At 46.9% G+C, this 25,646-nt stretch overlaps 1 protein-coding gene across 1 annotated transcript; it reads left to right on the top strand.

Moving 5' to 3' along the window:
• The first annotated feature begins 830 nt into the window (after positions 1–830).
• Positions 831–25,418, top strand: TALDO1 (transaldolase 1). The gene is made up of 8 exons (XM_040410451.1): positions 831–1,026; positions 9,553–9,676; positions 13,454–13,561; positions 15,701–15,832; positions 15,917–16,089; positions 19,012–19,209; positions 23,452–23,597; positions 25,235–25,418. The coding sequence occupies exons 1-8, from the start codon at positions 927–929 to the stop codon at positions 25,250–25,252; spliced, it is 999 nt and encodes a 332-aa protein (XP_040266385.1). The 5' UTR covers positions 831–926; the 3' UTR covers positions 25,253–25,418.
• Positions 25,419–25,646: the final 228 nt, after the last annotated feature.

Below are 25,646 nucleotides of genomic sequence, written 5' to 3'. Positions count from 1 at the left end.
AAACTCAAAATCAGGGGCGTAGCTATAGTGGGTGCAGAGGTAGCAGTTGCTACCGGGCCCCGGAGCCTGAGGGGGCCCAAAGACCCTTGTGCCACATAAGACACTGGCATTATAGAAAGTGCATGCTGGTCAATTGACACCTCTGGCTGGAGGGAAGGGGTTAGGTCAAGAATTTGGCATGAGGGGGTGCCTCAGGCAGCAGGAAGGATATGTGCTCCCTTACCCCTTGCCAACAAGCACTGAGGGAAGGGGGGCCCAAGATGAACTCTTGCACCAGGGCCCATGAGCCTTTAGCTTCGCCCCTGCTCAAAATAGTAACCCAGGCGCAAAAAATATTGTAAAAGAGCCTTAAAAATACTTTCAAAAACAGGCTTTTTACTCTTAAAACTAGGAGCAGACACTATAGTAAACGAGCCCTGAGAAGGTACTTTCTACCTCTCCTATCTCCACTCTTATACCAGGCTTCTAAAAAAAAAACGTGTCAAAAACCGCATGTATGAACCTGTAGGCATAGCTATAAACCGCCACGTTATCGCACATGCTCCATTTTGTCACAAGTAGCCCTTGAATTTTATTTTTTTGCCCCTTCTATAAGACGCGCACGCTTTTCAGACTTTGCTCTGACTGACTGACTGACTGCGAGTAGAACGTGCAGACGTCACGTCACGCTGCCGTCTATCCTCTCATTGGTCCACCAGCCTGTCACTCTCGCCTTCCCTACGAACCACCCCCGCCTCGGCAGGTGAGAGGGCGGGCCCGGGGCACGTGGTCCTCAGCGCGCTCTGTGATTGGTGGGCGGTGCCCCTGTCGCTCGCTCCAGTGATGGCTCCTCCTTCGCCCCTCCGCTCCCATTGGCTGAGTCCCTCGTGCCCCTTCCCCGGACGCAGCTATATATACATCCCCCCCGTGCTGTTTGAGCCCCTGTGATGTCCAACTGCACAGTGAAGAAGCAGAAGATGGAGGTGTCAGCGCTGGAACAGCTCAAGAAGTACACGGTGGTCGTGGCCGACACTGGGGACGTCAATGGTGAGCTCTGCTTGTAGGAATGGTGGGCCCTATCATGCGGCCATCACCTGGTTACCTGCCCTAGGGCCGTGCTGCCCCTGCCAGGCATATCTAATCTACAGCTGACCAGTGCGCCCAGTGCTGACTGGTTGGCTTGGGCAAAGGGAGATGTGTCCTTTGGAGGAAGTGCAGTCTGTCTTGGTGGAGGGTACAGTCCCATACCGAGCCCAGACATTGTACCAGTGTGGTGGCACCTGATAGCCCCATATGCCTCCAGGTTACCTTCCAGTTGGTGCCAGTCTGCAGGGATTAATGAGGTGGGGCAGGTGCCCCCGAAATACGCCCTATAGGCCTCTGTTTAAGACCAGGTTCAGAGTAGGTGACAGGTCAGTGTTATGGCTGTGAGCGACGTCTAATAACTTATATATGTTTATTATAAAGTGTTTAAGTTACTTGCCAACAATTTATTTAATGATCTGTTTGCTGTCAATGAATAAGAACCTTCTTGTCCTGAGGCTCCAGGCTCTGACATCTGACAGGTAGATGGGGTGAGATCTGTAGGCGATGCTGTCAGGACAGACTGGAGCTGCTGGCTGATGTGTTCTGTAGGTAGATGCCATTAGGTTTTATACGATCAGATAATTAAAGGGGTCCTCTCACTGCTGTGAATGGCACTTATCACGTAGAGAAAGTTACTACAAGGCACTTACTAATGTATTGTGATTGTCCATATTGCCTCCTTTGTGGTCTCATTCAGTTGATTCATTTTTCCATCACGTTATACGCTGCTCATTTCCATGGTTACGACCACCAGCAGCCGGTGCCGTGCTTGCACACTTTGGGGAAAAAGTGGTTGTGCTGCCCTCTGGTGGCCGAGACCATGGGAATGCCCATAGGCATGCGGCTCCTGTCCCGGCCACCTCGTATCTGGGCTGCAAACGAGCAGTATATAATGTGATGGAAAAATGGATCCAGCCAGCAAAGGGGGTAATATGGACATTCACAATACATTAGTAAGTGCCTTGTATTAACTATATCTACATGATAAATGCCATTCTCTGTGGTGCGGGTCTAGTCGTCTTGCTGCCGCTGGTTTACAAACTGCATCAGAGACACTGGTGTACAGCACATGACTTCCTAACAAGCATGCGCTGTATGGCCGTTTCAGAACTATTCCTCTGAAGTGGACAACCCCTTTAAAATCTGCAGCACAAGTCCCGTTGTGAGGATGAGTTTTAAAACGATAGCGCTACTGTACAGGGCTGAGGATGCGCTGCGGTGTATGTGCCACGTGGGAACATATACCCTGAGGGACTCAGTGGATTACAGCCTAATTAAACAGTTAAAGCTATTTTATTTATGAAGGACAGATGCCGGGAGCTGCTAAAATTACAGCCGTTGAGCTCACCTCCTCGGCACTGCCAATCCATCCTCTTCCCCAGGCTTCAGCCAGTGACCTATTGCTTTGGCTGCAGCAGTGATGTCCAGTATACCACTGCAGCCAGTCGCTGGCCTCAGAGGTGTATGTTGGTGGCTGCAGTCAGAGAAGGTGGGGGCAGCGGCGCTGGATTTTAGAAACCCCTTTAAGCTTGGTTACCATGAAACCTTTTTAAAGGAGACCTGTCACTTCGTTTGGGGCCACTGTATAACCAGCAAGTAGGGTATGGACCGGGGGGTTTACCATTCCAAACCTGCCCATATCAAAATCATGAAGAAAGTTAACATAACTTAGTCGGCGTGAGTTCAGGGCTCCCCTTCTGGGGGAATTGTGCAGAGGACATTGCACCCCACTTCACGGTCTCATTTTATCATCCATTAGGCAGATTTGTCCCCACTTTTATCCAGTGTTTTTGCCACAATGAAGGCGGTGTGGCCCCAGCATTGGTAATGTGGCATTACATGGCACCCATTCAGATGGGCACTCCAGAGCAGAAGCTGCTGTTTGCCGTGACTCTGCTCTAATACAGCAGGGTCTCAAGTGCCCCCCACAGTGTGCCAGTGAACGGTACGGACCTTCGGGCAGGGCTGATTTAGGGGACACTTACTGCTGCAGGTGGTGGGCTATTCGTGGCTAGACATTCTACGAAGATTCTGGCGGATGCAATGCTGGAACATGGCAGAAATACTGAACATGTTGCATGAAGTGATGCCTCATCTGTTCCTGCCACTAGGGTAGCATGTTGTATATAGGACCGTAATCCAGCATCTTATCCTAAAGAGTCAAACCTTTCACATTAGGACAAGTGGTGCAGAGGGGACATAAATATGGTGTCCAGAGTGAAGATTGGTGGAGCAGATGGCAGTAAGAATCCTGATGCATTAGTCAAAATGCTAGTTACGTTCTTCTTGCCTTTTTAATCTAAGGTGCCTATTAGGGCAGCAGTGCGGTGGAGGATGGGAGGCGCTGCGCCCAGCTCGCCTGATGTGCCCTGGTAAGAAAGGAGCGGTACCACTCCTAGCAAATAAGTGCTGACCCTGCGCCCTGTGCTAGCATGACCTCAGCAAATGCCATGCCCAAGAGGAGTTTCCAGTACATGCTACCTGCAGAGTCGTGGAGTGTATTCCAGTACATGCTACCTGCAGAGTCGGGGAGTATATTCCAGTACATGCTACCTGCAGAGTCGGGGAGTATATTCCAGTACATGCTACCTGCAGAGTCGGGGAGTATATTCCAGTACATGCTACCTGCAGAGTCGGGGAGTATATTCCAGTACATGCTACCTGCAGAGTCGGGGAGTGTATTCCAGTACATGCTACCTGCAGAGTCGGGGAGTGTATTCCAGTACATGCTACCTGCAGAGTCGGGGGGTATATTCCAGTACTGCCTTTCTGCATATAGGTGTGAATTTGGCTGCACCATTTCCATGATGTGGCCAAAATGCATCAGCCCAGCCTTATGCATAATCTGAAATGATGAGTAAGTTTAGTATTAAAGGTGTTACCCCTCATTATTGATGACCTGTCAGGATAGGTCATCTAGATCAGATTGGCGGGGGTCCCACTCCTGGCAACAGAGCCCATAATCTGTCTGAAGGAGCCATGACGGAGCACTGCAGCCTCTTCTGTCACCTCCGTTGGTCACACAGCCTTTGTGCAGCCATCACCCATTTAAGTAAATGAGATTGCGCCGTAGTACCATGCACAGCCGCCATACAATGTACGGCTCTCTGCTTGACGTTCTATAATGGGAGCGGGAGTCTGATCCCTACTGATCTAATAATCATGACCTACACTGAGGGTTCTTTATCAGTATTTAATTCTAGGAAAAAGCCTTTAATACTGGGCTATATGCTGCATTCTCCAACAAATGGCTCCCAGCTATTGCCATACCACAACTCCCAGCATGCCCTGACAGCACTTGATTATGGAGTTGTATGGAGTGAACCAGGGTAGTAGTCTTGGTGTGGTCTCTAGTCCGGGGAGGGGGCACAATGAGCCATACTGCACATGTGTAGATATATATTCTCATTTATACTCATTTCTGGCATTAAGTGGTGCAGATAGACTTCAGTGGTACATACGGTATATTCCATGAGCCAGTTTGTAATCTACCTTGTACCCCATTGCGGACAGCAGACTGCGTTCAGTTTAGCACTGCTAGGGTCCGTATACGCACAGCGGGTACAGTATAGATATAGCCAGCATCTCCATGTTCTATGCATGTTCCCATGCTGTGCTGCTGAGGGCACTGCGGCCCCTTACACCCCCACGTCCAGCTTCTATACTGGTTTTCAGCGTTGCATTGCTGGAGAAGAATAACCTCAAATTCTTGGTCACTTTTTCATCACAGTTGCTCAAGTTCCTGGTTATATAGAAAGCGCAATATCCAGTTACCAAACTGGTTTGCAGCACCGCCTTATGGCGCAATGTCTTGCACGGGTTATTTGGAAACACTTGTATGTAAATCGGGTGTTTTTTCTGCAGGTCTCTTCCGGGCCAGGATGGGATTTTTGGGGAATTGGTGTCAGAAACATTGGCGCTGGTCGGTCATTGCATGCCGGTGTCTACAACAGCAGACTGAGCTGCTGTATTCTGCCAGTAATGTGCCAGCTCAGCAGTTCAGTCCCAGGGGGCATGGAGTCACCCACAGCTGAAGCCGCCCCGCATCACTGACCATTGTAGACTTAGCTAGGGTATGTAAAAAAGAAAAACATGCGTGAGACAAGTGTGACATACGTGTGGTTGCATGTATGTGATAGCAGTGTGATCCGTCTAACCAGCAGACGGCGGCTGCCTCATGTTCAGTGTGGTAAGTGGGCCATTCAGATAGTCGGATGATCCCTCTAAAATACATCAGTCTTACAATAAGATCATCCCCAGTAGTCCGTGACTTGCAACCCCCTAAGGGTACGTTCACACAGGGAATTTTGAAATCCACTTCCAAAATTCGTATTTTTTTCAGTGTTTGTTTTTCTTGGTGTGGGTTTTCAACACTAACTATTTTACTTCAATACAAGACTGCATTTTCACTTTGTTTTTTTTGGCGCAGAAAGCACGCAGCCACGTATGGCTTTTTTTTTTTTTTTTTTTTGCTTCCCATTAAAGGGGTTGTCCCATGAAATACTTTTGTAATTGGATGTAATTAAATATTCAGTAGTCAGTGAGCTATTCAATAAAGCATATCTGTATAGCGCCACCTGCTGTTTGTTCTATTTCTTATTTCTTTGTCCTGCTCACTGAGAAGGCCGCACATGCTCAGTTTCATCCTTCAACTGCCTCCTGATCTGTGATGGGGAGAGCTGAGACATGCCCCCTGAGCTGCAGCAGAAGGGACACTCCCCTGGAGCTGTCAGCTTGATATAAATCTAGCAGAGTAATGACTGGGGAGATCTCTGGATCCATGTGAGGTACAGGGCTGGTTCTAGCTTTGTTAGGCCTCTTTCACACGACCGTTTTTTTCCTGTTTTGAGGGCCGTTTTTTGCGTTCCGTATACAGAACCTTTCATTTCAATGGTTCCGCAAAAAAACGGAATGTACTCTGTATGCATACCGTTTCCGTTTTTCCGTTCCGTTAAAAGATAGAACATGTCCGATTGCCCGCAAATCACGTTCCGTGGCTCCATTCAAGTCAATGGGTCCGCAAAAAACGGAACACATACGGAAATGCATCCGTATGTCTTCCGTATCCGTTCCGTTTTTTGCGGAACCATCTATTGAAAATGTTATGCCCAGCCCAATTTTTTCTATGAAATTACTGTATACTGTATATGCCATACGGAAAAAACGGAACGGAAACACAATGGAAAAAAAACGGAACGACGGATCAGTTTAAAACAGACCGCAAAACACTGAAAAAGCCATACGGTTGTGTGAAAGAGGCCTTAGACTCATTTTCTATGATTTAAATTTTTTACATTAGTCGTGGGATAACCCCTTTAATTTCCTGAGAATCGGTGCAGATTTTGTGCCAAGATAGACAATTCATCATTTTTTCCACATGAAAAAAAATGGCGAGTGCTGCCCACCATCGAACTAAATGAGGCTGCTTAGTCATTCTTTGGTGTGCAAAAACAGCACTAAAAACTGAACTGGTCCTTAGTGGGAGAGATTTCTTAAACCTGGTGTAGGGTACAACTGGTTTAGTCGCCCATAGCAACCAATCAGAGTCCACCTTTCAGTTTTCAGAGCTCCTTTGGACAATGAAAGTGGAATCTGGTTGCTATGGGCGACTAAGACAGTTCTACTTTACACCAGTTTTGATAAATCTCCCCCAGTATTCCTGTGACTAGGTTTTTCTTAGGTCTTTTTTTTCCTTTTTAGTTAAGGACTATCATGTCTTATGGTACTACATCGAGATTAGAGGGGTTAATTTACCTGAATTATGTTGGGCTAAGTGCCATCCTGTTTGCAAAAAGTGATGGCGCTATTGTAACTGTAGGCATTGCCTCTGAGAGCAAATAGTTCCTCAGACATGGCGCAGGGGTTGTACCTTCAGGTCCATAGAATCCATGGCTGCCATGGAGGTTCTGCCCACATGCCACGATTCTTCTGTCGGATTCATACGATGTGACACGGGGAAGCAGCCCTGTATGAAATCTGAACTATATGGTGGTACAGTGTAGCCGGGGTTAGCTTTTATGGACTGACCAGTGTCACATAATTGAAGCATAACATTGCAGATTAGAAGCAGGTTTATGAAATCATCGTGGTTTCCTTCATTTCCTAATTGAGAGAACTCCTTCCTCCTTTGGCAGCCGTGCCCGCTCTTATTGCCTAGTCACTGTGAGTAAGACTTCATATTGTCTGAACACACCTGTTCTCTATTCTACATCAAGCAATCTAGCCGGATAAACTCCACCATTAGAAATTCGTCAAGAATACAAGTCATTAATCCAATATTGTCGCACCCAAAAATTTTTAATCTTGCATAAGATTAGAATCTACCTCAGAACTTCCAGACCTTTGCACCGATGAGTCCATGTAATTCACTTGATTCATGCGGTTTGCCTCCTACATGTAGAGGAGAAAGTATTTGGCTCCGTCCATCCATGTGGTCGCATTCATCTGTGGGCAGAGTTCAGTGTCCACCTCCTTTAAGGAATTCTCCGCAGCGACACCTCCCCCCCCCCCCCGGACACATCGCTGTGGTTTACCTGATTTAAAACGCTGCTTTTGTTTTGTTGATCCGCAGCTCCGTTCCAAAGTTATACTTTTTCCCAAGTGCAAATTATGCCTTTGGTGCAATGAGGGCGTAACCATTGCTCTTGTTGCACACTAGTTCCACTCTTTTGTGGTCAGCCCTTTCATGGCTGCTTTACCACGGCCTGGCCTTGTCGATCAAAGCAGCCAGGGATGGACAGGTCACAGGAATGAGTGGAGATTAGGTGCAATAAGAGCATCGGCTACGCCCTCATTGCACCAAAGACCCAATGTTCGTATTAAGAAAGTATCATCACTCTGAAATGGAGTTTCACACCAACGAAAAACAGCATTTTAATCAGGTGGACCCTACCTATGTGTCTGAGGGAGGTCGCAGGCCGCATTCCTTTGAATGGCTTGGATAGTGGCCGTTGTCTGTGCACTGATGTGGATGCCTCTTTAGGTGAACATAGTGGGCCAGTTTCTAAAATGCTTTGAAAATTCTGGTGTTTGACAGAACAGCTTTTCTAAGGCTACTTTCACATCGGCATTATTGCTGTACAGTTTAGAGATCCGGCGGGGATACCACAGCAAAACTCTTCTGTCCTAATACAACCGGCTGCATCCGTTCAGAATGGATCCGGTTGTATTATATTGAAAATTATGGAACCGGATTCAAGACTGAAGCGTTGTGCTGCGGTTTTGACAGCCTGTCCCAGATCTCAAAACCGGACAGCGCAACGCTGATGTGAAAGTAGCCTTATTTGCATGTGCTAGGAAAACTGGGTGTCTGAAAGGGGTTGTGCCACAATCAAATATTTTAATAATTACTTTTTTAATTGACTTTCTCTAAAGAGAAAAAAGTTCCAGTTGTGAGATATTCCCTATACTTCATTATAATGATACCCCCTAGTGTTTAATCTGTATACTAATGTGCAAGTCCACCTACTGAGGGGGACGCACATGCTCAGATCCATTCTTCAACTGCTACCAGCCAACAATCTACTGTTAGAAGCTGTGACAGTAAGGCAAGGGCTACATGGCGATACTGGTTGTGCGATACCTGTCGCGGCCAGGATCTGAGTAGTGGTGATTCTATAGAAATGAATGGGATTACTGTAGCAGTGGCAAGAAATCAAACACGGCTAGATTTCTTGCGACTGCCGTGGCGATTCCATTCATTTCCATGGGATCACCGATACTGAGATTCTGTCCGCGACTAGTGTAGCCCTTGCCTTACAGGAAGAGAGCTGCAGCGGGAAGGGCGCGCCCCTGAGCTGCAGCGGGAAGGGCGCGCCCCTGAGCTGCAGCGGGAAGGGCGCGCCCCTGAGCTGCAGCGGGAAGGGCGCGCCCCTGAGCTGCAGCGGGAAGGGCGCGCCCCTGAGCTGCAGCGGGAAGGGCGCGCCCCTGAGCTGCAGCGGGAAGGGCGCGCCCCTGAGCTGCAGCGGGAAGGGCGCGCCCCTGAGCTGCAGCGGGAAGGGCGCGCCCCTGAGCTGCAGCGGGAAGGGCGCGCCCCTGAGCTGCAGCGGGAAGGGCGCGCCCCTGAGCTGCCGCAGGGCACAATTTGTTAATTTCCACTCAGAAGTGGTGGGAAGCAATGGTGCCAATGCCAGAACGCTCTGCCGTGTTGTATGGCACATGCTGCACAAAGGACAGATACGGCACTACAGGTGCCCGCACAGCGGTGGACTTTACCACCATGTGAATCAAGCATGTCGCCTATCTGTGGATATGTGGTAAATGACCATTGAGTGACTGGCCCTTTAAGGGTCACTGTCAGTTGAATTGTCTTACTTAGAAATGCTGAGTTTGTGGATTCCTGGTGCTGTAGCGCAGAACTCACAGCTGCCTGCGGTGCTTTTAGGATAAAGGATTAAATCCTGATTTCATGGATTCCTGAACCTTTTAATCACTGGATCAGTTTGGTCTTGCTTTTTCGGTTGTCACTAATCTGTTGCTCTCCCACAGCTATTGATGAATACAAGCCACAAGATGCCACCACTAACCCATCACTCATCTTGGCGGCAGCACAGATGCCAGAATACCAGAAGCTAGTTACTGATGCCATCCAGTATGGCAAAAAGCTTGGCGGGTGAGTACATGTTGCATGACAGTTTGGTATCCGAGGATGATGGGGTTTATGGAAATATTCCTGCAAAGCGTGAGCTTTCCAGTGCACATTGTATTAGGCTTGGGAAGGCCCGTAGTCCAGCGTAGGTGGAGGCTGCGCGTAGTCCAGCGTAGGTGGAGGCTGCGCGTAGTCCAGCGTAGGTGGAGGCTGCGCGTAGTCCAGCGTAGGTGGAGGCTGCGCGTAGTCCAGCGTAGGTGGAGGCTGCGCGTAGTCCAGCGTAGGTGGAGGCTGCGCGTAGTCCAGCGTAGGTGGAGGCTGCGCGTAGTCCAGCGTAGGTGGAGGCTGCGCGTAGTCCAGCGTAGGTGGAGGCTGCGCGTAGTCCAGCGCAATCCATTCCAGTGTGTCAGTAGACCCAGGTAAATGGGCAAGTCCATCTTTTAGCGATTTTAGGCGTTGCCAGCTCCTGGCCTTCAGTGAGGACCACATCTCCATAGGTTCCACTGGAGCAAAGCTGGGGCTGCAGGACAGCAGGAGCTGTAAGGTCCTAACTTCAGGGCTGCAGCAGTACCACCAGCAAGTGCAGCAGAAGGTGAGAAGGCAGAAGCGGAGCTGATGAGGCCTCCTCAGTAATGGGCAGTGAACCACTGTAGATCAAGAGGTGAGCCACCTACGATGAAACACCAGCATACTCAGGGCACAGCTGAGGGGTTTTGTAGTGGTTAATACCCACCACATTTAATAGGTTAGTCTGAATGTGTAGGGCAAGACTGTATTAGCAGTCGGCACAAATTCCACTTTTTAGGATCTGTTTTGAAGGCAAGTAAAGTATCTAATAAATGAGGTCCGTTCATAGTGTGTGGGCTTCATTGATTTTGGGTCGGATCTTAATACGAAGAGTGTATTCAGTTGAGGAAACGCTCAAAAAGCCATATTACAGATGTCTTAAGGACTCAACAGAAAATTCACTGAACTGAACACATACCTGGTGCTATTCACCTTTTTAGCTACAGCTCTGTTGAATGTCAGTCTTTCTGTCATCCAAGATGGCCACACTGCATTTAGCAGACCAATATACTTCAAAATGCACACGTCATCACTTCAGGAAAGTTAGCAATGGAGCGGTGGCTATTTAAAGGGGTCATGCCAAGTTTTTGAAGTTATCCTCTATCCAAAGGATAGGGGATAATGGATCGGTGTGGTCTGACCTCTGGGGCCCCACCAATTCCAAGAATAGGGGTCCAGTTTACATGATCTGATCAAGTGGCAGGTTGAGCTGCCGCTTCAGTCATTCTCTATGGGACTCCCAAAGAGGGCAAAGTGCAGCTCTTTACTTCCTGTGGCTCCATAGAGAATGAATGGGGAGCCACTCAACCAGCCACCGCATCAGATCTGGGGAACAGGACCCCCATTCTCGGGGATGGTGGAGGCTCCAGTGGCCAGACTCCCACTGATCGGTTATCCCTTTAATGGCGAAGTAATATTTCCTGCAGATTCTGTAATTCTTTCAGCTTTCAGACATCCCCTTTAATTTAGCACCAGAGTCTTGGACCAATAAGCTTTGCTGTAATGGACATTTATTTAAGGGGGTTATCTAACCCTGTATAATGCCCCCAAAATGCCCAGGCACCTCATACTGGTTATATTTACCATGCTCCCTGGCACCCACACTGCTCCTGATGCCCGCACAGCTGCTGCTGCATATCCCTGTCACGTGGATCAAAACATCCAGTGACAGGAGGAGCAGCCGCCTAAAGCAGACAAAGACAGGGATGAGCCTTGCAACGGGGGAAGATTAGCCAATAGCAAGATTTTTTTTTGATCCGCAACAGGGAGATGCAGCGGTGGCCGTGTGGGCATCAGGAGCGACACTGGTGCCAGGGAGCGTGGCCAGTATAACCAGTATGAGGTGCCCGGGCATTATAGGGGTTGGATAACCCCTTTAATGTTGAATCTGCCTTAGAGAGGAATGAATCAATTGTAGAAAGTAAATTTCTCATCAGCAGGAGCTCCTTACCTCTGGGTATGTCCCACCTGCAATTTGACAAGGCTGGACAACTAGCCCGACTCAAGTCGCCCTGTGGCGCAAGTGTAGTGGCGCTTGTTTTGAGTCGCTATTGATGTGCGGCACATGGAGGTACTAAAGTAATAACACCATGTGCCTCACATTCATAAGTGACCCCTATTTATCTTGCATAATGGTAAGTTGGCAACACCCTCTGGATGTGATTGGTGCTGGAGCGTTATAAGAGGAGCAGCGATCAGTCACATGTCTCTGGGGGCACAATGGGATATATAATCACTGCCCCCACATCCATTGTATAACATCCATGGTAATGCTGATTTGGGGGGGGCTGGTAGTGAAGCTATAGCTGGGCTTTAGGGGTCATCTGTGGTCAGCCTAACCTGCTGGTGTATAGTGACTGTAGGGATAGTGCTATAGGGTGCTGTTGACGTTTTCCCAATATACAAACTATTGGTTGGGTGACGGTAAACATTCTCAGTCACGGATCATGGATCCTGTGGCTGCTATCAGATCTTATTGCTAATTTACAGCTGGAAGAGAATAAGTGGACAGGTAATATATGTATGTCGCTGGGTGCGAGCAGAGGACACATGGGGTGATTTTATTTTAACCTGATGTCCAGCAGCACTGCCTCTCCGGAGAGAGAATCTGGATAAGCGGTGCACATCAGGAAGCTGAATCCTCTGCTCCTACGTGGCAATGATTCTCCCCCTTCAGGGCAGGCTCCACATTTTCACTGGTGGCAGTGGCCTGCTGCATCGGTGGGAAGGGAGGGACACTCCTTACTCCATATGTGGCCTGTGGGGGAAGCTCTGGTAGGCAGGTGGTAGGGATGCAATGAGATAGGACACAAGTCCAAAAATAAAACCTAACCAGCCTTAACGAAGGCACAAATAAACACCTCAGCCATCCAGCCACTAGCTAATACACAGAACAATCCCTCTGAGGGGCCGGCTGCCAGACCCTGCTAGGGCTCTGCTAAACCAGGTGAGAATGGTTACTGTGGTTGGTTCAGTATATGCAAGTTCCTGGTAATGCTCTGATTCTCTGAAGAATAGATCTGGCTCCTAACGAGCCACATGACCCATGGCCGTGACCTAGGGAACAACCCGTGACAGAGTCCCACAGCCAACCTACCATCCACTCCAAAAGAGAAGGTCCATAATGGACTTCACAAATAGGTCTATGGCAGCTATACCTGACATAGATGAACACTCTCCTGCTTTCCACGTTTCTTCTCAGCCAGCTCACAGGTCGAAGCTGACAAATCCTGGGTTTCACCACACACTGCAATCTGCTGAGCGACAGATACCGGTTTTCCCAGACCATTCCCTTCACTTTCTTCCCTTGGCTTGGGCACCCCCCTCACAAGTAAAGATCTCCTGCCAGTGAGATGAATGGTTTCACTTGTCTTTAATCTGCATAATTATATAAAACTAGCAAACACCTCTTCTCCACAAACTACACTACAGATCTCGAGGATTTGGAGGAGTCTGAAAATACACTGGCAGCTCCATCAGGGGTGTATTGTGCAGCTTTGTATCCGTGAAGCGGCTCTGATTGCCTCTATTGATTTTGGACTGTAGCGGGGAGACTGTGCGCTCCTTTGTAGGGCGAAGAAGTGAAATCTGATTTTGGAAATCTTTTATTAGGACAGGATCTGAATGTAATGTCACAATTATCAGTTATTGACTAGAGTTGGGAAGTAAATTTTAATTTGTAAAGTCGGAGTCTGGCTTTGTATATTCATTGTGTTAATGGACTTTATTTTTTAGGTCTGAGGAACAGCAGATGAATAATATCATGGACAAACTGTTCGTCTTGTTTGGATTTGAAATCCTCAAGAAAATTCCAGGACGTGTTTCTACAGAAGTGGACGCCAGGTGAATGTCTTTCTATTCAGGTTTCCCAGATTTTGTCCTTAGATGGTCGATACCTTTGCCATATAGGTTATGAAGCCAGTGGTATTGGATGTTTCTCATAATCCATTCAGCACGGAGATCTGCATCAACATTTCTATAGAAGAAAGGTTTAAATCATGGCCTTTTTGCCCTTTCCTGAAACAAGCACTTTAGGTTGGCTTGGGTGTCTTAGTGCTGTTTACACCTCTTGTCTCCCTAATAATCCTAACATCATGCAGCTTTTACATAAGCCACTGGGCCTAAAATTTGAAGGCTTCCTGTTTTGGTTTTTGAGCACCTACCTGGGCCATAGACAGTGGACTGGAGGGGGGCCTCATTGACTTTGAGATTTTCCTAGGTGTGACCTGTGCAGAGACCAGGAGGGAGTAGATGAGCTGCGATGTCACCTATTGTGAATAGTAGATCCTGTTATCTATACATAGGTGATAGTTGTCATTGTAAACCTGCCTGTGATAATAAACAGATAACTGCAGTAAATTACTTTTCGGTCCAAGAAGTGGCGCTCACACATCGAATAGCTGTCAACCAACATTCATTTAGCCAACTCTCTCCCAACTTCACCATACATGCTCAGCTGAATGTGTATTCAATGGAGAGAGCTGCTGCCGGACACTTCTGGCTGTGGCTTATCTCCGGGAGAACAAAAGGATCAGGTGAAAATATTAATTTTACCCGACCTCTTCTCCTCCAACATCTGTAAGTCTAGAGCTCCCCATACATGGAGTGTCAGCCGAAACCACAGTTCTTGGGTTCAGCTGCCAAGACTGTATGGGGCTTTATTTAGGCTTAGTGGCCGGTGCAAAAACGTATTGATTCTTTTTTTCTTTGAGATGGAAAATTAAAAATATTTAATAATTTACAAATATGTTTAACATAAAAACATGACCTAAAGGCCATGTACACCTTTGGGGACAATTTTTTATTGTTGCGTTGTACTCATTTTGAGCTAAATATATTTTCTCAGTTGGTTTTTATTAAACATGGAGCCCTTTTTTCTGTACAGAGGTGAGGTCCCCTAGTAGCAGCCTCTGGATTTTGTCAGTTGGGGAGCTGAGGTGCTTCTTATCTCTGCTGATATTATAAATACTCATAACTCAGGTATCTTACTGATAAGAATGTGGCTTAAATAAGTGATTATGACCACAAAGTGAAAGTACCAGTCACCCAGCTAGAAACAGTTAAACCTTTTTTGACAGAACGGCTCAACATTTATAATAAAGGCCAATAAAAAATGTTTTAGCCAAAAATAAGTAAATCATGAACAAAAATTGCATCTGAAGGTGTACATAACCCTTAATAGGTTATCTGATACTTTCCCCTTAGGTTATTTTCCTGTTTAATGCTGTGCTCCCTTTAACCTTACTAAGGGCGAGTTCGGATTTTAAATGTGTACCCCATATTAAAGGGGTTCTCCAGGAATAAAAAATGAAAATACTTAAATATTTTATAATATATTCTCAAATACATTTCCTTAGTTATAATGGCTCGTTTTGTCTGGGAAGCAAACATTAGGAGAAATAAAATAACCACTGTCCTATCAATGCACACAAAACCCATCCTAATCACACAGGAGGACACGTTACTTCACCACAATGAGCTATAGCGCTGCCTCATCCTCCTCTCTGCTCTGCTTGTCGGGGATTATGATCCTGAATACAGGTGATAAGATCTTTGGTAATGGAGATGAGGAGACATGAGGAGGGTGAGGTGTGGCTAATGAGCAGCAGCTCTTGTTTAGTCTCCATTTACCACAGTCTGTCCTGTCCGTCCTCTCTGTACTTCATGTCTCCTCATGAACTAAATTCTCCAGAGATTCAGCTAAAGATCTTTGTATTCAGGATCATAATCCCTGACAAGTAAAGAGAATGAGGCAGCTCTTTACCTCAGTGTTGAAAAGTAACTTGTCGTCATGTGTGATCAGGACAGGTTTTGTGTGAACTAATGGGACAGCGGCCATTTTGTTTCCCCTGATTGCCCCCCAGACAAAACAAGCCATTACAACTTATGAAATGTATTTGAGAATATATAATAAAGTTCCTGGAGAACCCCCTAAAATTTTTGTATTGAGTCTTCTGATATGTCGTGTAATATCTTCCTCAGACTGTCCTATGACAAGGATGGGATGATAGAACGTGCACGGCGTCTTATTGCCCTTTACAAGGAGGCTGGTATAGAAAAGGAGAGGATCTTGATCAAGCTGTCATCGACTTGGGAAGGAATACAAGCTGGAAAGTAAGGATCTACTTTGTGGTATGTTCTGACTGCAACAATCAGGTGACCCGGGTACTAAAAAATGTCTGCTTGATCTCTATACAGGGTACTGGAAGAGAAGTATGGCATACACTGCAATATGACTCTGCTGTTCTCCTTTGCCCAAGCCGTGGCCTGTGCTGAGGCTGGTGTGACACTTATCTCCCCATTTGTTGGGAGAATATTGGACTGGCATGTTGCAAACTCGGGCAAGAGTTTTGAACCATCCGAGGATCCAGGTAAGACCCAAAGACATGAGCTTACGAGGCAACAGAAGTGCTGATCAGTGTGAACGCCCCATTACAGAGCACTTAGCCGTAAAGAGCAGGTTCGGGCTGTAGTTGCTGCACTGAAGATTGTGCCACACAATATACTAAAGTAAAGCTTAGAGAAACTAAACTTTCAAATAACGTTTTGGAAAAATGTCCCTAATGCCATAATTTAGTCATTTATTTTATTAATGCATTTAGAATTTTTAATGTAGATATCTTCCCCTTTCCCCTGCCAAAGCACACACTGCTGTACACTTTATGTACAGGCCGGAGCACACATTGCTGCTACCTGTGCCCCCCCCCAGAGGTTTACTAAATGCTGGCATAGCACATGGGTACCCTGTAACCTTGTTATGCCAGGATTGGCGGAGTGGGCTCCTGCTTCTACCAGCTTCGCTAAGAGTCCTGCATGTAAGGTCTTGGCTTAGTGAAGCAGGCTCAGGCAGAAGCCACTCAGCTAATCGTGGCATAGCACAAGGTTACAGGGTACCCATGTGCTATGCCAGCATTTGGTAAACCTCCGGGGGGGGGGGGGGGCACAGGTAGGAGCAGCAATGTACGATCCTGCATATACTCCATGCACTGCAGCCCCATTGAGAAACTGTAATCTCCATACTCTGTACGCCATGGGTGTCAAACATGCGGCCCGCGGGCTGCATGCGGCCCGCAATGAATATCTTTGCGGCCCGGCAGTCTAGTATCTCTGAACATGAGCGCGCTGCTATCGGCGCGCTCATGTTCTCTCAGCAGCACGGGGAGAAGGAATCTGTCCTCCCTCCCCCTGTGCTGCTGCCGCTGCCACCAATGAGAAGAGAGGGGGGGGGAGGAGGGGCGGGCGCACTGCGCCACCAATGAGGAGAGAGGGGCGGAGGAGGGGCGGGCGCACTGAGCCACCAATGATAGGACTATTCCCATTTCCCACACAGAGCGGTGCCCAGCGATGTCTCAGCACTCACCATTAGTCCTGGGCGCCGCTCCGTTCGCCTGCAGTGCTCCATTACTGTCTCCTCTCCTGCTCCACATGCTGCTCATTACTATCGGAGCGATGGGAGGAGACATCAGCTTCACTAGTGGGCGTTCCTTCTCCCTGCGCTGCGATTGGACAGCGCTACAGCCAGGAAGAAGGAACGCCCACTAGTGAAGCTGATGTCTCCTCCCATCGCTCCGATAGTAATCAGCAGCATGTGGAGCAGGAGAGGAGACAGTAATGGAGCACTGCAGGCGAACGGAGCGGCGCCCAGGACTAATGGTGAGTGCTGAGACATCGCTGGGCGCCGCTCTGTGTGGCCTGATAGTGAAAGTCAGTCTTTAACACAATACAGGAGGCGGGTGCCGGCAGCAGAATCGCATTGCCGGCACCCTGCCGCTGACAAGGGGTTAACTGCCTCTGATCGCAGCTCCCTAGGTGCCGCACCTGAGGGGTTAACTGCTGATCTGCCAGTACCAGCCTCCTGTATAAAGGGGTAATTTATCATTGGTGGTGCAGTGTGCCCATCCCATTAAAATCATTGGTGGCACAGTGCGCCAGCCCCTCTCAACCCCCCCAGTATTAAAATCATTGGTAGCAGTGGCCACAGGGACCTCTCCCCTCCCCCTCATTGGTGGTGCAGTGGCAGCTTCTGATCGGAGCCCCAGCTGTGTAAGCCTGGGGCTCCGATCAGTTACCATGGCAGCCAGGACGCTACAGAAGCCCTGGTTGCCATGGTAACATCCCTGATGCTGTGTGCACAAGGCACAGAGCAGCAGGGACAGTGTGAAGTCCTATTCACCCTGATAGAGCTGAATAGGACAAGGGATGAAAGATCCCAGGTTCTCGCCCCTAAGGCTACTTTCACACTTGCGTTCAGAGCGGATCCGTCTGAGACGGATCCGCTCATATAATGCAGATGGTGGATCCGTTCAGAACGGATCCGTCTGCATTATATTGTAAAAAAAATATTATTTTTTTTGATGCGGCCCACATAAACTAAAATTTTGTTTTTTTTGCCCATGTTAGCCTTTGAGTTTGACATGCTTGCTGTACGCTGATGAGAAGTCAGCGATGTACAGAAAAGTGAATTTAAAGCGTGCACAGGCAAAGGTGTGCTTTTTTTGGGGGGGGGGGTGAGATCTTAATGTATTAATGCATTACAAAAAAAATTATTGCATTAGGGACATTTTTCCAAAAAGTTAATTAAGTTTAGTAATTCTTTAATGGGGCAGTCCAAGACTAGAATAAGGGTCTTCTAATTTTGGCAGCAATATTGCCACTTTGTCCCAGAGTAAAGGGCCACGTATAGACTGAGCTGGGGCTGCAAATGGGAGAGGGTTAAAAATGAAAGTAGCAACAAAACACTTTAAAAATAAAGTTTAATAGGTTATTTAACTTCCAGAAAAATGCCCCAATATGACAAAGAAAATGTAGGCAACGATATTTACGTTTGCTGACAAAAGCAGAGATCTTGAAAGATGAGAAATAGAAACCATGTTTGAAAGTTGCATCAAATACATTCGCTCCTAATTTGTGTGGATGCTTATTGTTCCCAGGTATACATACATTTGGGTTGCATTGCCCTTTAAAGGGAACTGGTCACCATGAAAATGGAGTCAATTCTGTCAGCAGCATGTGGTAGAGCAGAAGGAGCTGATTTGTGGGAGAAGATTGTAATTTATATTCCTGCTCTTTGTATGCTTAGGAGTCCAGTGGGCGGTCTTATTGGTGATTGACAGCTCTGTATGCACAGGCGTAGAATGAAGGCTGTTAGACTATGACTGCCCAATGGGCTCCTAAGCACAGGGAGCAGATTTAATTCTCCTCGTAGTTACTCCCTTACCACGATATTGGTGCGTAGCTTTTTTCTATTGTCCTGCAAATTAACGTCAAGACTTTTTTTTTTTTTTTTTCTGTAGGTGTGAAGAGTGTTACCCAGATTTACAACTACTACAAGAAGTTTGGCTACTCCACCATAGTCATGGGGGCATCATTCCGGAACACAGGGGAGATCAAGGCGCTCGCTGGCTGCGATTATCTGACCATCTCTCCCAAGCTGCTTGGAGAGCTCAGCAAGGACTTCTGTAAGCTCAGCCCAGCGCTGTCTGTGAAAGCAGGTAAAGTGGCCTGAACCCCTGTTCCTTCATGTCCAGCATTCGTAGTGTGCGGGGTGAAGATGACGTACAAGGCTTTCCCATGGGAATCATCATAGTAAGCAGTCCTTTAGTGAGGATTATAGCAGTGGGAGTAACATGGTGCAGCCATCTGAGACTTGAAGGTGTATAGGACTTGAACGGACTGGGAATATTACTCCTGGATCTACTTCATATTAATCTGGAGTCTTAAAGGGGTTGTCTGGTTTTGGAATGAAACCATACAACCCTCTGGATCAAGCTTTAATGAAGACCAGGTAAGTACTTGCCAGCTCCTGCACCAGTTCTTCTGACTAGGCTGTATTTACTTGTCACACCCACCACACGACTGCTGCAGCCAATCACTGGCCTCTTCGCGTGCACTGCTGAGGCCAGTGATTGGCTATAGCGGTTGCGTATTGACATGGCATCACCGCTGCAGCTGGGTAAATAGAGCCTAGTCAGGAGAACTGGATTGGCAGTGTGGGATCTGGCAGGTAAGTACTTGCCATACTTCATTGAACTTTCATCCTGAAACGGGCAACCTCATTAAAGACCCTTTTCAATCTTATAAAGTGGTGCTATCCCTTTGATTGTGGAGGTCAAACGCCACCGATCCTGAAGGGGCCACAGTGTTGGTTTAGTGCTGAATTCCCTAAGTTTTCTCTGCCCAGTAGCAGTCCAGCCAAGTGATCGGGGTGGTGCTGTATCCTGCACACTGAAATAGTAAGGGGGGGGGGCCCCCAGTGTTAAATATTGATGTGGCTCTTAATTTTCAGGATCCCAGAGGTTAGATCCACACTGATAAGATGGGAATAACACTTAAAGGGGTTGTCTCATCACAAAAATCAATGGTAAATCAATAAATCATATTAACATCTTCTACTAAACAAGGTATTTGCAAAGATGATTTTGTTTCTCTATCCAGTTATTTTGAAAATCCTGACCCCTCCCTATCTCTTCTCGTTGCCTGGAGATCCGGCCACCACTCTAACTGCGGTGCCCGCAGGTGTGGTGCCCCATCTTTAATGCTGCTTATACCTTCGGCCGAGCTGTTGCGAGCACGCATTTCTACCTGGAGATGCGCCCTAGCTCCTGGCCGCATAGCAAGTGAAATGAAGTAGGGAGAGCCGTGCATATGTGGCTGCCCTCCATTCATTCATATGGGAGTGCTGAACATTGCTGAGCGGTGCACTCTATTTCTGTCAGCTCTATAGAAAATAGTACAGTAAACTTGAGTGGAGGGAACAGATTGTCATGGCTTGTCACAATCTGTGGCAGGGACACTAACACTCCCTAAGTATACAGTCTGAAAAGGATTTCTTGTTGGGAACGAGCACGTACAGAGGAAGGGCATTAGATGGATGGCTGCTCATTAGGTGAAATACACTGATGAAAACGCTCACATCAAGCCTGAAAATGCACACTATACTGACTGACTGCAAATGGCTTGGTGAGACAACCCCTTTAAATGCCACTGAAAGATCCTTAAAGGGAACCTGTCACCAGGATTGTGTATAGAGCTGAGGACATGGGTTGCTAGATGGCCGCTAGCACATCCGCAATACCCAGTCCCCATAACTCTGTGCTTGTATGGTGTTAAAAAACAGTTTTGATCCATATGCAAATGAACCTGATATGAGTCCTGTGTCCGGAGAGGAGTCCAATTTTCTGAGCCCAGCACCGCCCCGCGTCCTCCGAATATCCTCCTTGCTGGCTGACATCACAGAGCTGGAGCGCCGAAATCTTGCGATGCGCAGTGTCTGCATCATGTTCATTCCCTGTGCTGGCATCAGCACAGGGAACGAACTAAGCATGCGCTAGCTCGCGCATCGTGAGATTTCGGCGCTCCAGCTCTGTGACGTCAGCCAGCAAGGAGGAGATTCGGAGGACGCGGGGCGGTGCTGGGCTCAGAAAATTGGACTCCTCTCCGGACACAGGACTCATATCAGGTTCATTTGCATATGGATCAAAATGTTTTTTTAACACCATAAAAGCACACAGAGTTATGGGGACTGGGTATTGCGGATGTGCTAGCGGCCATCTAGCAACCCATGTCCTCAGCTCTATACACAATCCTGGTGACAGGTTCCCTTTAAAGGGGCTGTCTCACTTCAGCAAATGGCATTGATCATGTAGACAGTTAATACATTAATGTGTTATCCATATTGCTTTGCGGGCTTGATTTTATTTTTCCATCTCATTATACACTGTTCATATCGAGGGGTTACGGCCTCCCTGCAATCAGTGGTGGCCGTGCTTGCACACTATAGGAGAAGGCACTGGCCAAGGTGCACTCCCATGGTCCTGGCTACCAGAGGCCAGCACCTTTTCCGATTGTGTGAACACGCAGCCACCAATGTTGGATTTCAGGGTGGTCTCGTAACCCCTGGGTGTGAACCATGTATAATGTGATGGAAAAGAAGCAATCTGGACAATCGCAATACATTAGTAAGTGCCTTGTATCAACGTTCTCTACATGATGAATGCCATTTGCTGTAGTGAGAGGACCCCTTTAATTGTACATTCAGACTGAGTATATGAGTCACGTTGCACCTCCTGCCAGTTGTTTGCAGAGCAGATGGACAAACACTTGCAGGCAGTGACTTGCACAAAATGGTGTTGCTGTAGTAGACTTTAGTTTGTATGATCTGTACAGACACCAGAGCAGGACTATATGGATTTGAGCCCCTCTGACCCCAGACCTCTCGGTATAATTGCACTGTTAGGGTCTGCCTAAATCTGCCTTCTACTCTTTTTAAATAAAGCTGTAATCTGACTTTGCTCTTCATAAAATGGTCACTATGCAATAGATTTCAAAGTAATCCACCTTGGCCGGTCACTAGATCTAGAAATTAAGGTGAAAAGTGGGCACAAAAGGGAGTCTGGGATTTGCCATTGCTTGGCTAAAGTGGCTGATTGTGGTGTAGCCTTAGCTTTGGTTTTTAACTGTTTCAGACAGGGTTGCAAACCAGATTATCTTTTCTATACAATTTATCCCAAAATAATGAAAAGCCAACATAGGAGGTTAAAAAACCAAAATGGAAGATAATTAATATCGGTATAGAGCTATAGACTTGTAAGGACCCATTACCAGCATTTACCGTGAGCTGTAAAATTAGCGCCAAAATACCGTACTATAGTAAAATGCAACCAGCCTAAAAAAATCAGACCTATTTTTTCAGAGGAAAAAGTTTTCTATTTTTATGGACGGTCTAGAAATTTTTGGATGGTTGACAATCCTGGTTTTGGACAGCAGCAGTTTCACTTGGAGATGGCAACCTGTATAGGTCTAGAAAATGGTCCAATGTGCTGTGGCAGTGCCATCATGTGGTCATTTACCTCCCGGATGTTGCCCAGACTGGAAGTTTGATTTGTGCACTGTCTTTTTAAATAAGGGTCATTTACCAACCGGTTTATGCTTTTGTGGTTTAAAATTGTCCAATGTCCCTTTTTGCGACTTTTTAACTGCCCGTGCCACTTGTTTTTATACCACATTCGACACAAAGGAGTGTGAAGGGAGCCAGGACAATTTTACACCAGGAAAAAGGTGTAAAGGTTTCTTAAACTATGCCATTCAGGGGCCAGTGTAGATTTTCCAGCAGGTGCAAGGACTACCAAAGATGCACCTAATTTATGTCTAGGTGCATGCAACGTCCTAAACGAAGCGCATCTTCCTGCAGCAACGCAGACGCGAAATGTACAAAGACTGCTAAACTATGATGGCCTTAATGACCCCCAAATAGTTCTAGAAATGTAGGTGCACAAAATGCAAAAAACAAAGGCACCCAAAACTGTTCTGCATGTATCAAGTGATCAATATGTAAAATGATAGCGACGTGAAATGTAGTGCAAGGCTCCCTGCACACGTTCAGGATTCATGTGCAGAGAATCGGCACTGAAATCCGCAGGTGTTCACAGGCGAATCTGTGCGGTCAATCCGCATCAACTGGTGCGGGTTTGGTGTGAATTGTGGATTTTCCACATGTGGATTTTACTAAGTGAATGAAGAAAATCCGGTCAGGAAAAATAAAAATAGACATGCTGCGAATTTTAAAATCCACATCGTGTGCTTTAAGAATTTCAAATTCACGTAGAATACAATGTACATGACCTACGGTGCGGATTTTCCACACGCAATCCTGATCGTGTGCATTTAGCCTAAAAGGGAGGACGGTAGAAATGACAAAGTTCTCTTCAGTGATTTGCTAATGTATCGTCACACAGCCCAGGCCAGCGATCTAGAGAAGGTCCACATGGATGAGAAAACTTTCCGCTGGGAACACAATGAAGACCAGATGGCAGTGGAGAAACTATCTGACGGGATCAGGAAGTTTGCTGCCGATGCAATCAAGCTAGAAGACATGTTAAAGGTAATGTCATTAAGGAGCATATGGTTATAGTCTAAGGCAGCAGTGTTGCTGAATTCCCTGCATCTGGCCCATACATCTAAATGGGGCATGGAGAAAAGAGGCGTAAACAGCCCCACTCAGGTTCATGACACTTATTTGCAGTCGCAGAAATTTCTGCAACAGATCTGCCTTGTGTGAATGTACCTGATCTGTTGCTCATTGATGTCAGAAATGTGCAGGTGCCAGGGTGGTGGTATAAATAGGCTTTAAAGGCTGTGGACACATTCAGGGCAATTTTTTATTGCATTTTCCACATTTGGACAAAATAATTTTCAATTGGTCTTTAATAGAAATGCTCAAGTTTTTAAGATACTCTGCAAACAGACTTTTTAACCCCATTATCACTTAGTCCCGTCAGCTAATGCCTCACATAAAGCCTCATCTCTAAGCACTTGACCTCACAAAACTAATTTAAAGGTGTTTACCGAAAGTATAAAATTCCCCCATATGCCCAGGCCCCCCACACTGAATATACTGGTCCCTGCGGCTTCTCCCTGTGTGCTGATGAAAACATCCGGTGTTGGGGAGAGCCAGCCAATGGCAGACGGGGACGAGCCTCCCTAGCGGCACCAGAGATGCCCCCCCCCCCCCCCCCAAAAAAAAATAATTGTTTTCATCCACACGCGGGGTAACTATATTCAGTGTGGGGGTCCCGGGCATATAGGGGGAATTTTATACTCTTGGACAACCCCTGTAAGGGCTGTATTACACTGGTCAACGGATGGCCAGATCATCAACGATGAATGCTCGTAAGCAATGATCTGTCAGTGTAATACTGCCACCAATTACTTGAGAAAACACTTGTTCATCGGGCAGTCAAAATTTTTAAGCAGCCTTAAGTCAGTTTACCGGCAACCTATTGTGCTGTCTAATCAGGATCTGCTGCCGGCAAACGATGATTCTGTATGGGGACGAGCGATGGCATTAGTGACCACTCCTCCCCATACTGTGGAGATGATCGCTGAATGTAATAGCAGCGGTTTCCTCCTCCTAGAGAGCGGGCAATTGCTGGGAAGGAACACTTCCCTCCTGACAGTCGCTTGGCTGATCGCCCTAAGCTGTATTCATCACTTTGGTAAGAGCTATGAGTGAGGTCAGGAGATCAGAGAAGGCTTCCCATTAGCAGATGGGACTGAGACGGGATGCTCTGCAAACAGACTGGTTTTTAACTCGTGTATCTCAAAAAAACAGTTCAACATTTTTAATAAAGATCAACTGTAGCCCAAAATGATGAAAATGCAATCATAAAACATTGCCCTGGAGGTGTCCATGGCCTTTAAAGGCGGTGTCAGTATTTTTTTTGCAAATGGCAGGAAACCTGTTAAAATAGGTTATACTCCCTATTCTCAAACCCCCCCCCCCCCCCCGCCCCCATATACACACAGACCACTGCAGCTAAACGCCTGCCCCAACGGTATATGGGAACCTAACAACCTGTTTAAGTCTGGCTTTAGACTTTATCTTGAATAACCCTTTGGAGGTCACTGGACTTTGCTTTGAACCTTTATGTTCCTCCATGCTATGACTTGCTGGTGTATGAATGTGTATGGATATTGCTGCATATGACTTCATTTATTTATTTTTTTTTCTGCCCACAGGAGCGCCTCAAGAAATGATAATGGTTCCTTTTATCCAGCCTGTGATGTCGAGATCATTCCTCCTATAATCGGCCCCAGCAATCCTCCTCCTGTTTTTATGAGCATTGTAACATTACCATTTTACATTTTCAGTTTTGTACAAGATTCTTCTAATGCACTGATTAAACCCATTACTTATCCCAAGTCTTCACTCGTATTTAATTGCATCAAACGTTTCTGCACTTAGTAAATGAGAAGTCCTCTATAAATATTATTCTGTGGAGCAAGTGAAGTAATTTTCCAATAGACCAAGAGCTCTGCTTGCTGTCACTTAATGCTACCCTTCAAGCTTGATTTGTAGCAAATACAAATCTGTCCTGGTCATGGACATATAAAGGCATTTTTTAAATGGGCCAATGCCCCGGTAATTGGG

This window comes from Bufo bufo, chromosome 10 (genome assembly GCF_905171765.1).
Source record: "Bufo bufo chromosome 10, aBufBuf1.1, whole genome shotgun sequence".
NCBI classification, from domain to species: Eukaryota; Metazoa; Chordata; class Amphibia; order Anura; family Bufonidae; genus Bufo; species Bufo bufo.
Note: the sequence above shows the minus strand (reverse complement) of the source record. Positions and strands in the feature narration are given on the sequence as shown.

Excerpts from the sequence above, each read along its gene's own strand:
- TALDO1 (XM_040410451.1), top strand. The coding sequence starts at position 927 with ATGTCCAACTGCACAGTGAAGAAGCAGAAGATGGAGGTGTCAGCGCTG. Across the intron at positions 9,677-13,453 it reads TATGGCAAAAAGCTTGGCGG|GTCTGAGGAACAGCAGATGA; the intron begins GTGAGTACATGT and ends TTTATTTTTTAG. Across the intron at positions 16,090-19,011 it reads TGAACCATCCGAGGATCCAG|GTGTGAAGAGTGTTACCCAG; the intron begins GTAAGACCCAAA and ends TTTTTTCTGTAG.